The following is a 13489-nucleotide window of genomic DNA, read 5'->3' as shown; positions in this document are numbered from 1 at the left end:
TGCAAGAGGAACATTCGCAGTCATTGTTTCCTGTTTGAAATGAAATGAACCTGTTGCTATGGCTACCCATTCTGTATGTGAGAGGGAATTTGTGCTGATTGTGAGGTTCACAGATGAGCATATTTCATAATTGCCTCCTGTTTTTTTAAGCAGCATAATCTCCTCTGACAGTTCCCACCCACCCTATAAATCACAGCAGTGTTTATTATTATTATTATTATTATTATTATTATTATTAATCATGTTTTCTTTCTCTTAATTTCTTCCGTAGCTGTAACTTACACAAGTTACAAAAAAACGCCACCGCCTGTACCCCCTCGTACAACCTCAAAGCCACTCATCTCAGTTACAGCACAGAGCAGCACAGAATCCACCCAGGATGCCTATCACGATAGCCGGACTCAGAGGATTTCACCGTGGCCTCAGGACGGTCGAGGGATGTACAATTCCACGGACAGCTTGGATAGCAACAAGGCCATGAACCTGGCTATGGAAACGGCTGCGGCGCAACGCCACGGGCCTGAGAGCCACGGCCCCTCAGTGCGAACCAGCGACAAGGCCATCCTCGTGTCAAAAGCGGAGGAGTTCCTTAAGAGTCGGCGCTCTTCGATAGGGATTCAGGTAGCCTGTCATTAACATCTGTTCTGCGGCAAGCTGTTCACCTCCTCGGCTCCGTAAATAGTACCAAAATGAGTCATTCAGCTTCAGTGGCTCCTAATAACTTGAGCAACATTCCCTGGCTGCTTAGCGTTAATTGTCATTCACATCACAGCTATGTGGCCATGCAGAAAATGGTTCAGCCAATGTGCAGTGCCTGGAAAGAGAAAAATGAATGAATATATCTCTAGGCAAGTTGCCTGTCATTAATGCTTGATATGAAAATTATACTGCTCAGCCACACAGGTGAGCAACATGTTCCTCTCTCTCCCTCTCCCTCCTCTCTGTAAATTCAGAGTCCTTTATATAGAATCCTGCCACTAGTAGAAACATGGACCCTCTTTTGACCTTGAAGGAGAAGTCCTGACATAGGCTGTTTGTTCTTCCATGTTTCGCTAGAAAAGGAAGAGCACTGCATTGCATGGTGCAGGCACCAGTAACTAAAAGCACTTCTGCTCTGCTAGTATTTTAAATACTTGTCCATATAGGCTTATACTTAAGGATGTCCATGGCAGCTCTGTCCCATGTATGAAACTGTGGTAGAAACTGAATGTTACTAGTGACTTTTCTTCTTCTTTTTCACTCGTTGGTGAGGGGTACCTTGAAGAAACAGAGGGCAGATGTGGAAGTAAACCATGAGGTGGTATAGTCCCTGCTTTCAGATTATTCATCTGAAAACATCTCCATATGGAAACAGACCCTCATCAGTTTGTATATATTCAGTTGTTGACATGGTGACAGTCTTCACATAAGGAGGCTTTCAAATGAATGCTTTTCGCTGCTTGAAACTTACTTTAAAATTGTAAGGACTGTATTACCTTGTTTTGCAATCTGAATCAGGCCTTAAAATACTCTACCACAAAACTGTAAGGTTACTGCTGGTCATATGCTGAGGGAGAAATACAGAGTGAGCGGCTGTGAGCAAACATCCCCCCAAGAATTATTACCAAAAGTTGGATTACACTAGTAATACTTGGCTGTGTATATGGTGTTACAATTGGGAGTATATTCCTTTACAACTGGTGATTACTAAGCACCATTGGTCACAAGAATGATGCTCCATAAGCAATAATAGTTACAGTTAGCCCTAGTGCTAATGCCTACTTGTATATATTCTTGAAATGAGTAGGTAACTGCTGGTAAAAAAAAATACCAGTATACCTTGGGATTATTCAATGGACTAAATAAAATATTTACCAATCTAAAGTTCAAAATAATATTTTTCAGTAGCTGTCAGGTTTCGAGGTCAGTGGTCACTGAAAGCCTCTTGAACACAACTGTCCATTTAAGTAAAGGTCATAAGGGTGACCTCTGTAAGGATCTCAGGAGTTCTGTAACATGCACCCCAATAGTTCAATTCATTTTATTAGATTCAGCTCATTTGTTACCAAAGGATGGGAGGGAGAGCACTCTTGCATTTTTTTTTACCTTGTTCCTTATGGTAAAATGCTGAATGCTGAGATTGCTGTCGGCTCCGAAGGTAGCACAACTGTCTCTACTCCATCTCAAATATAATGGAATATGGTGGTTGCCTTGTGAGAAACCATCCTCATTAAGTAGAATTACTGCCCCTTTTAGACAAAAGCCATTCCAGTGACGATAATTATTGCCGGGTTTAAAGAGATGTCGTGAAAAGCTTCCTGATTAGATATGTCTCATTTAAAAGAGATCTTCTAAAAGCACTCCTTCCAGGAGTTTGGTAATGTGCAGCTTTAGCCAAGGTCCTAGGCATATAAAATGCCACTGGGCTTTGATAGAAATCCATATATCTCCCTCTGTGACTTTGCTACGGGCCTACAGCTAATGTATAGAATTCAATTTAGCGTCAACATAAAATGTTCAGGTCAGCTCTTTTTCTGTATGCTTAGGCAGTAATTAAGCGTGGAGCTCTTAACGATTCACGCTGCAATACTGCAATGAAGTCACTTATTTATTTATTTAAAAAAGAGAAGGGGTGAGGCTTAGATAGATGATAATTAAGAAAGCTTTGAAGAGTCTTTGATAGTTTGGGTTGCAAGGGATTCCTTTCCTGATCAGGCTTCTCTGCTCAAACAGGGGAGGTGCTGGCAGATGTTGTCATCTGTCATGTACAGTCGTCCCGCCTTTAAAGGTGATGTCTTTTATAAGAGCTTTTCCTATTAGCTAGTTTTGTTTTGTGTACTTCACATATTTGCCCAGCAATTTGCACAGAAAGCGTTGAATCTCTATAGCAACGAGGTATCTCATGTTTGGTGTCTATTGCTTCCTTTCAAGTACAGCAAATGACAAACATTATTTGTCAAAGGTATTGACTCTTTTTAAAAAAGAAAGAAAGAAAGAAAGCTGAAATGTATATTTTCAGTAGGACAAAGACTTTCTTCCACGATCCATTTGGCAGATCCCACGGACAATACCGGGTCCACGAGGCAAGGAGACCAACAGCAGTAAAATTATTCCTCTAAGGATAAACCCTTTATGGTTGTGCCATTTGTGAAAGAAGATTTGTTTTGTCGTATACCTATTGCCAGGGTTGCAATAAATAAAAGCGTCCTGACTTTTAATGTTTACAGTACAGGAAATCATGTGCTTCATAAACCTTGTGGGTTTTCCCAGTGAAGCCTGTATTTAAGGCTCCTGAGAAATTGGTTTTATTTACATACTTATTTGATTAACGGCAGCCCGAGTTTTCTCATTAGATGGCTGTGCAGTGACACTGCCTTGCACCTGCATGTCTTTCCATTCATAGCAGGCTCATTCATTACTGAATTTTTAAAATCACACTCTGTTTTAACAAGGTTTGTACGCCAACGGTAGCAGTGCGGAGGACAGCAGCTTAACTTAAGGCAGTGAGCTACTCTTGACACTCTTCATTTTAACCTTTTTGCCTCTGCAGATGGAAATCAGCTACCGACTCTAGTAGGAATTTCATACAGAGCTGTTACAAAACTCAGATTTTCAGAGGAATAAAAGCAATCATGCGTACAGTATTTAAGCCAGCGGGAGTTATGCCATCAACACTATTCCACGCTATAGCCTCTCTGCTGACAAGGGAAATTTGGAAGTAAAATATTGTCTCTGTTTTAAATATCCCTCCAGATTACTTGGAACACTGCAAGTGAGCTTCCCCATACTCTTGTTTTCTTTTATAATTCAGCCTTGTCTTAGATCCACCCCACACTTTACGGGAATTCCACGGGAATTCGGCTGCCATTTCCCCTCTTAGAGCATGCATAATACTTATTTTATTTTTATTTATATCCCAAGTGTTCTCTGATTGCATTCAAATAAATACAATAAAATCCATCAATAAAACCAACTGGGGAGACACACATATCTAAACCTTTAGGGGAACACAACAGAATGTTGCAGTCAGTTTTGGGTCCCCAGTATACACACCCAATGGATGCGTGTTTCCCCTTCACAGGTCATGTAATCACTGCAGGAAACACTGGTACTGGTGTAACCCAGATGCCATGATTCTGCTGCAGGCTAGGCCTATGGTTGTAGGGCAGGATCCAACCAAGTAGTTCTATTTGTGCCTCTCTTCCTCCTCCATCCATTCGTCCCATCCCCCCACGAACTCCTCAAGTCTGCTCCAGAGGGTTAAAGGGAAACCCAGAACAGATTTCGGGAGCACATGGGGAGAGAAGAGGGCAAAAAAAGTTACTTTACACAGCCAAACATTCTTGCCCTAACAGAGCTACTTTGTTGGGTACGCCTAAGGTATTTCAGAGCCAGTGTGGTATAGTGGTTAAGAGCGGTAGACTCATAATCTGGTGAACGGGGTTCACTTCATCGCTCCTCCCCATGCAGCTGCTGGGTGACCTTGGGCTAGTCACACTTCTCTGAAGTCTCTCAGCCTCACTCACCTCACAGAGTGTTTGTTGTGGGGGAGGAAGGGAAAGGAGAATGTTAGCCGCTTTGAGACTCCTTTGCGTAGTGATAAAACAGGATATCAAATCCAAACTCTTCTTCTTCATATGTAGAATATATTCCATGGCTTGTATCCAACCGAGTCATGACTAACTTGTCCATTGATTTCAATGGGCTTTGCTCCGAGTATGTCTTAGTAAGGTACAACCCCACCATACAATAAAGCAGAACATCCATGGCCTTGTACAAGAAAAGATATTTGCAGGAGTATCGACACAGTTCAAACCTCCCTGCCCTGCTCCTGGTAAGCCACAGCAACACTGGTGCCGGAAAACACCACCACCACTCTCGGTCGGCCTCTCTTGAATCTTTACATATGTTAATTTGCTTTACACTGACCAAAAGAGCCACATTGAATGCTTCCTTGTTGTGACCTTCACTAATAGGAGGAGATAAGCAGCAAGTACACAAGACCACACTCGTGGATTCATGCCACCACTTCGGCATTTGAATCCAGACCGTTGCCAGGTTCATAAAGCTCCTATGACGTAGGATTTTGAACCTTGTGGGGTTGGGTTTTTTAATTAAAACAACAACAACCCCACAAGGTTCTAGGCGTTCTTATTCTAAGGCTGGGTAGCAGAAAGATCAATTTAGTTAACTAAATTTAACTAAATTTAGTTAAGAAGATACCAAGGTTCTGTTTTCAACATTACTGTCTAACCCAGATCACTGCCGGAACTTTGCAGGTTGAGAGGTCTCACTATTATTCTCACATCTACAAGGTGTTGGCTATCAGATGAATATCTAAAACATACACTTTCATGTTCTTTTTAATCATCTCATTACCAGTAAAATATAGGCTTAAGTAATAATATGGATAACACGTTAACTTTGGAGAGGATAAATGTTTGCCCCAAAGACCCATTCTAATAGTATACAGTCAGTTTTCTTAAGAAGATTGAGAAAATATTGCCATCCTTTACATCTTCTTGTAGGTTTTTTTTTTAATGTTAACTAATTAGTGAATTTGTTACCGTATATACTCAAGTATAAGCCGACCCAAATATAAGCCGAGGCACCTAATTTTACCTCAAAAAATTCGGGAAACCTATTGACCCGAGTATAAGCCGGTTCACCACACCACAAACCTCCTGGTGGGCTGGAGTGAGTGTGTGTGTGTGCGCGCGCATGCACACACAGCAGAGGGGGCTTCTCTCTCCCCCCAGCTCCTCCCTTCCTCCTGCCTACCTAGGGTGGTGCCGAGAGGCAGAGGCTGGTGGCAGCAGTGGCAGAAGAAGAACAAGCAGTCTGAAAGGGCTGCTTTCGGGCTGCTCGTTCCTCCTCTGCCACTGCCGACAGGGACCCTCACTCGAGTATAAGCTGGGGGGGGCTTTTTCAGCATAAAAAATGTGCTGAAAAAGTCGGCTTATACTCGAGCATATACGGTCATTAATTTGGTTGCCTTTCACACTCTAAAAGGTCAAGGAATACTGGTTTAGATGACAAAAACGTGAGGTCTTCAGTATGAAACTCAAGTTACAGACATACCTCGGGATGACTACGCTTCAGGTTGAGCATTTTTGGGTTGCGCTCCACCGTGACCCGGAAGTAACGGAGCGCGGAAGCGGCGAATCGTGGGTTGCATTCACTTCAGGATGCGAATGGGGCTCCAGAACGGATCCTATTCGCATCCAGAGGTACCACTGTATTTGTAAGGATCAAATATTTGCTGAACATCGTTTCTTAAGGAAGGTGTTACAAAACAAATAAATATATATGCTATCATTTTTTTGTTTTAGTTGTTGTTGTGGTCAACCATACTTTCAGGATATTTTTCTAGGTTTCCAGAGGTTTCAGTGATGAATTACACACTGTCATTTAATGAACTCCTTTTAATAATATTCACAGTGAACAGATATAGTATTATAACTCCACCAACAATGCACAGAAGCTGTTTTTATGGCACCATCTCACCTTTCTAAAAACAGTCTGACAATTCATAGCATATTTTTCCTGCCTTCATGGTGTTAAATAACTGCTGATAATCTTCAGTGCTAGTAGTAATAGACAAAAGCAAGCTGTGTTGGGGGGGAAATGTGTTGTTACTTCCTTTATCACTGCCATTTTCCCATTTTCCCTTGAACTTCAAATCCTTGTGATCTGTTTTCAGTAAGAGATTACAAAAAATAATCTAATAAACCTTCGGCTCCTATAGCTACCACCGATAGATTTATCAAATAATTAGCATTCATTCTATAGCTCGGATTATGCTACTGATGTCGATTTCCTGTTCTTAAATATTAGAAATCATAAAATGGCACTGTGGGATGAGGCATTAAACAATTAACAAATGCAATGACACCATAACACACACGACGTATGTGTGGAAACAGCATGGAACCAGCAGGGTTAGGGAGACAAGAATCTGCTCTGCACTGTCAGAAGTGACTATCACATCAAGCCCTGCATTTACTAGCAGATCTCTTAACCTTGGTAGGTCTGTGTGGCCTGGAAAATGTGCATATAAAGCAAAGGAAGTGGAAGTCTGACATGCTTCTCACCTGGATGCCTTACAATTCAGGTACCTATCCCTCCTCCTTTGTAAAGTTCATGTGCAGAGGATACATTCCAGCCCTGCAACTAACAAGTTATTTCCTGGCGAGAAATCAAGGCCTCAGCCTTGAAAGGACCAGTCTACTCTACTGCAGATCACTGGCTTGTCTTTCCATACTTACAACACATTCCAGAGTGCAAAGATGTTTCTCTGTACATAACATTTCGAGGCTTAAAGACAGCCTTTGATGCAATGATAGAGAGTGTAAGGGATGGGGGTGGATTGGGAACGAAATCCAATTTAGACAGCAGCCTCTCAAATTACTAGGGCACCCTGCGTCCAGGGAAATATCTAGGAAGCATGCTTACATAAGCTCTGGGTATTATGACAAAGGGCAGTATATTACTACTAATAATCATAATAATGAGGTGAAGCATTCCAGTGCTATATCTATTAGTAGTGGCAGAAATATTTGTTTTATTGCAAGCTTAATTATGTAAAGTGCCCATTACTGTCCATTTCCTGAATTTTACAGGCATACAGGTAAACTTCTCCCCACCTGAACACTAAAAGTATATATATATATTGAGGAGAGGGTCCCCTCCACTGCCCAGATTTATTTTTGTGCACTTAGCACTAAAATGTTTAGCTTGCCAAATTGCATAGAAAATCCTCATTTGGCAATGGTTTCTGCTTCTAGACATGGCAAGAAAATGAAAGGTATTAAAACATGGAAGTAATCTCTGGGGTATTTAGAGAGTGTCAGCCCTGGCAAGCTGCATAGAACGATAACTTGGAGCAAGATATATGCCTCTTGTATTGATTTTTCTGGCACTGAGAATGTAACATTCAGAACTTTTAAAATCTAACTTAACTAAAGTATGCTCGAGGAATTCAGTTTCTGAGAATTTCATTACTAACTGCTCTGATCTGCCCCTCCCTGTCCAATGTGCAGACTGAAAGGTTTACTCTCCTTCAGATTTTGTGAAGTTTTGCAGTACAATTCTCAGTTCCAAAAATGTTTAAATTGGATGTTTTAACATAAAATCCATTTAGAAATGTGCACATTCAGATAAAATATACGTGCAAGTGAATGATTTGTGATGAAATACATATCTAATTGCATAGTTTTAAACACGAATTTTCATGCGGATTTTGATTAATGCACAAACAGGACAGACCTATGAATAACCACATACAAAATTGGCATAGACTGGAAAGAAACTAATCCATCCATCCTGAATTAAAAGTTCAGTTTTGATCAGGTACTACAAGACTGTGCACATAAGGAGCCTTTGAATCTCTGGTGGTCGAGAAGAGAGATGTCAAGAACAATGCGTCTCCATGTGTTCATTCAACATGGTTTCCAAAGTATGCAGGAAGAATGACAAAACAGAGCCATAGTTGCTCCTTGCAGTTTTGTAATATACAACAGCACACTATTTGAAATATTTCACTCCATGAGATTCCCCCCCCCGCCCCATCCTGTGATCTCAAATACACCTCCTTGCAGATAACCTGCGCTGCAATCAGTGTGTCTGATCCATTCATAGACATGTTTGGGTCCGGACTGCTACTCGTAAAGAGAGAAATGTAATGTTAGTTTAAATCCATGAGGTAGTAATAATTCCAGGTTTTCAATGTTCACTTCTGCAGATTTATCTTTTGTGTTGAACTAGGTGGAAACAGCAACTGATTCAGATACCGAGAGCAGAGGCCTACGGGAATACCACTCAGTTGGAGTACAAGTGGAAGATGATAAACGGTATGTCAAGCAAAGGCACAATATGTGTGTGTGTGTGTGTGTGTGTGTGTGTGTGTGTGTACATGATATAATGTGGTGTGAGTCTTCAAGAAAACATGTGCCATGTATGTGCATGTATTTGGTGTGTTTACATGTGAACATTTTACCATTATTAGAAATCATTTAATAATAGCTATGAGCAACCTTGCCCCACAATTAATATCTATTCTATTTATTTATTTCTCCCAAAGCAGCTTACTGTTTTAAAAAGTCACATTAAAAAACACACCAAAGTATTACTACCTACACAATGAAAATCAATACAAATTTGTTTAATAAAACCAAACAAGCAGCATGTTATACAACCACATAGAACATCACTGCTAGCCGTCTCATTGGATGATAGCTACTCCAGTTTGGCTTATCCAAAAGCCGATTGGCAAAGAAATACCTTTAAGCCTTGCCTTAAAAATAAAAATAAAAAATCAAGACAAACAGAGAATATTTACATATTTTAGACCAGAGGTCGGCAACTTAAGGCCCATGGGCCGGTTCTAGCCCATGAGCCCATGGCCTGTTCCATGGATCGGCGTGGGGATTCCGTAGTGGTTCCTTTTCATGGCGCGGGCGCCATTTTTTCCCCGCTGACATTTTTCCCCCTCTCCCTCACCGTGGTGGAACCTCCTCCCTCCCTCCTCCTGGTGCAGCAAATTTTCAGCCAATCGCCTGCTAAGGTTTGAGGCCCTGGCCAATGGGCAAGCAACGGCTGTGCGTGGCCGAGAGGAGGAAGGGGCTGGGTTGAGCTGGCCAAGTGCATTTCCAGCAGCCCCTCATCGGAGCAAGCTGTTTGCCACCACTGCTCATGCTGCCACCGCTCTGCCAAGCGTGGCTCCTGTGCCTGCCCTTGCAAGCGGTAGAGGCTGTCGTCATCAGCAGAGGAGGAACAAGCAGCCCGAAAGCAGCGTTCCACCACTGCCGCCATCCTCTGCCTCTTGGAAGCTCCTTAGGTAAGCAGTGGGACAAAAGGGGCTGGGGAAGAGAGAAGCCCCCTCTGCCATATGCGCATATGCGCATGTGCGCATGCACGCACACACACACACTCCAGCCCACCAGGAGGTTTGTGGTGTGGTGAACCAGCCCACCCCCCAAAAAGCTTGCCGACCCCTGTTTTAGACCTTAAGATTGGTCATTCATCTATTTGCTGTTATTTGGTTTAGTGATAATCTGAGTCACTGCGGCATTTGCAGACCGTTCTCTCCAGTTCACTTACAAATGAGGTGCTTTGTTTTCTACTGTGGGAACAAATCAATGTTTGCTTCCAAAGGTGGCTTGAATGATTTTCATTAGTATCGTTCTTCTGATCAATAGTCCCATTGTGTCCTATGTAGAATATGCTTCATTCACTTGCTTCATTCAAATAACCATGTTTGTTTTCTATTAATATTTCTGAACAGTAATGATAAAAGATTCTGAATGGCTGCAGAGTTGAGATATTGTGATTTTATCGGGGGGAAATGTATTTTGGGCAATATGTGGATCCGTGTGCTGTTTTCCGTTCCTCTCCAGGCATGGGCGGTTTAAGCGCTCAAATAGTGTAACAACAGCGGTTCAGGCTGACCTGGAACTCGAAGGCTTTCCAGGACACATAACAATGGAGGACAAGGGACTTCAGTTTGGAGGCTCTTTCCAGCGGCATTCAGAACCCAGCACCCCTACTCAATATGGTGCGGTAAGAACTGTACGGACACAGGGGCTGTTTAGTTACAGAGAAGATTATAGGACCCAAGTAGACACCTCCAATCTCCCACCACCTGAACCTTGGTTGGAACCAGCCATTGAGACAGTTGAAACAGGGCGCATGTCTCCATGTCGACGAGATGGATCTTGGTTTATGAAGTTGCTACATACTGAGACCAAGAGGATGGAAGGATGGTGTAAAGAGATGGAGAGAGAAGCGGAAGAAAACGATCTTTCTGAAGAAAGTAAGACCATAGCCATGTTTTGTATTTTCTTTTAGGGTACTTCTGAAACTGTCTAGTGCTTCTTTAATGTTTATATTATTGCTGTGATCACTCAGGTAAATCTGATAAAACCCAACCCTTCTTATTAAATCAAAGACCTATAACTTTATTTTGTAGTAGTAGTAGTAAAAGGAAGAAGTTTCTAAGGAAAGTTGTTGTTTGATAGCATGCTGACCTCTTGATTATTTGCACTGCGTATGATGCACCTTTGGGATTTTGCTTCTATATGTTATATGTCTCCTGGGACTATAGAAGTTAAAACCTATTGAGTTATCTACATAGAAAAGCTCACACACATATATTCCCTGTAGTCTGTGATTTCCAAATATGAAGGAGAATTCACATTTGATCCCACAGAAACATAAAATACAATTTATTGAAATTTGAAGGAAAGGAAGAAACAGAACATGGCCCATGAATTCTCAGAATTTTCTATAACTTTACAGCTAACTTTTTAAAAGTTATATTATACTATTGTTATGTTATGTTATGTTATGTTATGTTATGTTATGTTATGTTATGTTATGTTATGTTATGTTATGTTCAGATACAGGGAAGATGAAAGAAAGAAATCCCAACTCCATTTCATTTTTAAATTCCCACGTCCAAAGTTCAGAATCTTTTGAGGGCTCATTCCGTGTTTCCACTTTGGATGGTAATCAGGATTCAGTATAAATATTGTCCACCCAGTGTGATTTGTTCCATATTTTCACAAGCATCATTGGTGCCACACTATGCTTGCTTGAACCCCATAGCAGTGCAACTGGTGGGACCGAGCCACCCTCCTGACACTGGTGTCACTGCTGCTTACCTGGATGTGTCTAGGATGGGGCAGGGTGGCGGCAATGTGGGGGCCACATAGGCATATTGGTGCAGCCAATCCCGTGACCCTGCCAGTGTGCCTGTGCACCCCCCTTCCACTGCTAGGCCCTATCCCATCCCCATCCAGGTAAGCAGCAGGGATGCTGGTGTTGGGAAGGTGGCTGTTGCATTGCTATGGGCTTAAGCAATCTTAGTGTGGCACTGATTCTGTTCATAAAAAATATGAAACAAATCACATTATATAAGCATAGATGCCGTGCTTGGGTTTACGGGGCATTTCCAGTGCTGATCAAGGCATCCATCCTCAATAGGAAGAAGGGGGATTGCTTTGCAGACTGCATTATATTACCGAGCTCAGCCTCTTTGTTTACAGTCTATTACCACCTATTGTCTTTTATTCGGTTGACAACAGGGGTCCACAGAATATTGCCACCAATGGTAAAAAGCATTTTATTCTGGAAACAGCAAGGAAACGCTTCATGATACTGTGTAACAAGAGTAACACTTTAGTACTATTATTATTTTAAAAAACAACCAACTGGGAGGGGGAGGGGTGCCTCTTTCGAAATGAAGCCGGGTTGTGTTCTGTGTTGGGACATCATCGGTGTGGGGAAGGATGGAGGGGTTACTTCAAACAGACTTGTTCACAACCACTCATCCCCTGTAAAATGACACCAGGAATCGCATAATGTATGTAAAGGACCCCTGGACGGTTAAGTACAGTCAAAGGTGACTATGGGGTTGCGGCACTCATCTCGCTTCAGGCTGAGGGAGCCGGCGTTTGTCCACAGAAAGCTTTCCAAGTCATATGGCCAGCATGACTAAACCACTTCTGGCTCAACAGGACACTGTGACAAGTACCAGAGCGCATGGAAATGCCGTTTGCCTTCCCACTGCAACGTAGGTTGGTTTCCCTGCCTTTAGCCCCAATGGTCACCAACAGGCATGGCATGTAACAATATAACCAAATAATTCCCTTTTGCAGTTCAAGCTTCTGCATACCTACTTATTTCCCATGGGGCTTCCTCAGAAGGAAGCCTTCTTAAAAGAAATGGAGGGCAGATATGTGTGGAGAAAGAGTTACGCTTGCTTTGGGGCTTGTTTGAGTCTTCTCGATGAAAAGCTCTTTTCTCCTGGTTTTTCATCACATACCATCTGACACTTTTGCGCCTTCATGGGTTGATAAGCGCACATTCAAGAGGGCGTCGTGATATCGCAGCCTGAAATAACAAAGAGTCCTGTGGCACCTTAAAGGCTAACAGATTTATCGTGGTCTCTTTATTGTCCTTTGCTGTGACAGACTCTGGGATTTGTCACAGCTTGAAATGCATCTTGATCGACATACATGACATGAACACTCCTTGATGAGAGCAAGTCGTTTGGGCTCAAGGCAACCGTTCAGGTGCTACTATTTTCTATGGTGAAATACTGCTTCCAGTAGGCTTTACATGAAAGTCTGTATATTTAATGTGTCAGTGCTTGTCCATCTCTGTATATTAATGTAGCCTGAGTAGATCTTCTCCAAGATACAACCAGACGATATTGATGGCATAATACGTTTATGCTGTTTATCTTCTGTGATTTATGCCTACCAATAAAGGTTTAGCCAAAGTAGACATGCGGTTTGAAAGGCAAGGCTGCTTCCTGTGAATGCAGATTTGAGCAAACACAGTGGCAGTGAGATTCTAAAGCTCCACTCGTGTCCAAGTAACACCAGATATTATACACCCACAGCACAGTCAGTCCTCTTTTGGTTTTGTGCTGTTTCAAGGAGTTTGCAAAGCTATTGAAAACAGACCCTAGGAGTTTGCCTCGCAGGTATACTGCGTCATGGTC

At 42.2% G+C, this 13489-nt stretch overlaps 1 protein-coding gene across 15 annotated transcripts in view; it reads left to right on the top strand.

Moving 5' to 3' along the window:
* The window catches only part of DLGAP2 (DLG associated protein 2), a 401938-nt gene that overhangs the window by 360420 nt on the left and 28029 nt on the right, over positions 1 to 13489 (top strand). For all 15 annotated transcript variants that reach the window (XM_080999011.1, XM_080999012.1, XM_080999003.1 and 12 more), the window contains 3 exons: positions 272 to 621; positions 8746 to 8831; positions 10377 to 10792. In XM_080999011.1, the coding sequence (XP_080855137.1) occupies positions 272 to 621; positions 8746 to 8831; positions 10377 to 10792 (852 nt within the window). The remainder of the gene's footprint in view (positions 1 to 271; positions 622 to 8745; positions 8832 to 10376; positions 10793 to 13489) is intronic.

This window comes from Podarcis pityusensis (assembly GCF_964106645.2).
Source record: "Podarcis pityusensis genome assembly, chromosome: 3".
In the NCBI taxonomy this organism is placed as follows: Eukaryota; Metazoa; Chordata; class Lepidosauria; order Squamata; family Lacertidae; genus Podarcis; species Podarcis pityusensis.
The sequence above is the reverse complement of the archived record's forward strand: the minus strand, read 5'-3'. Positions and strand labels throughout refer to the sequence as shown.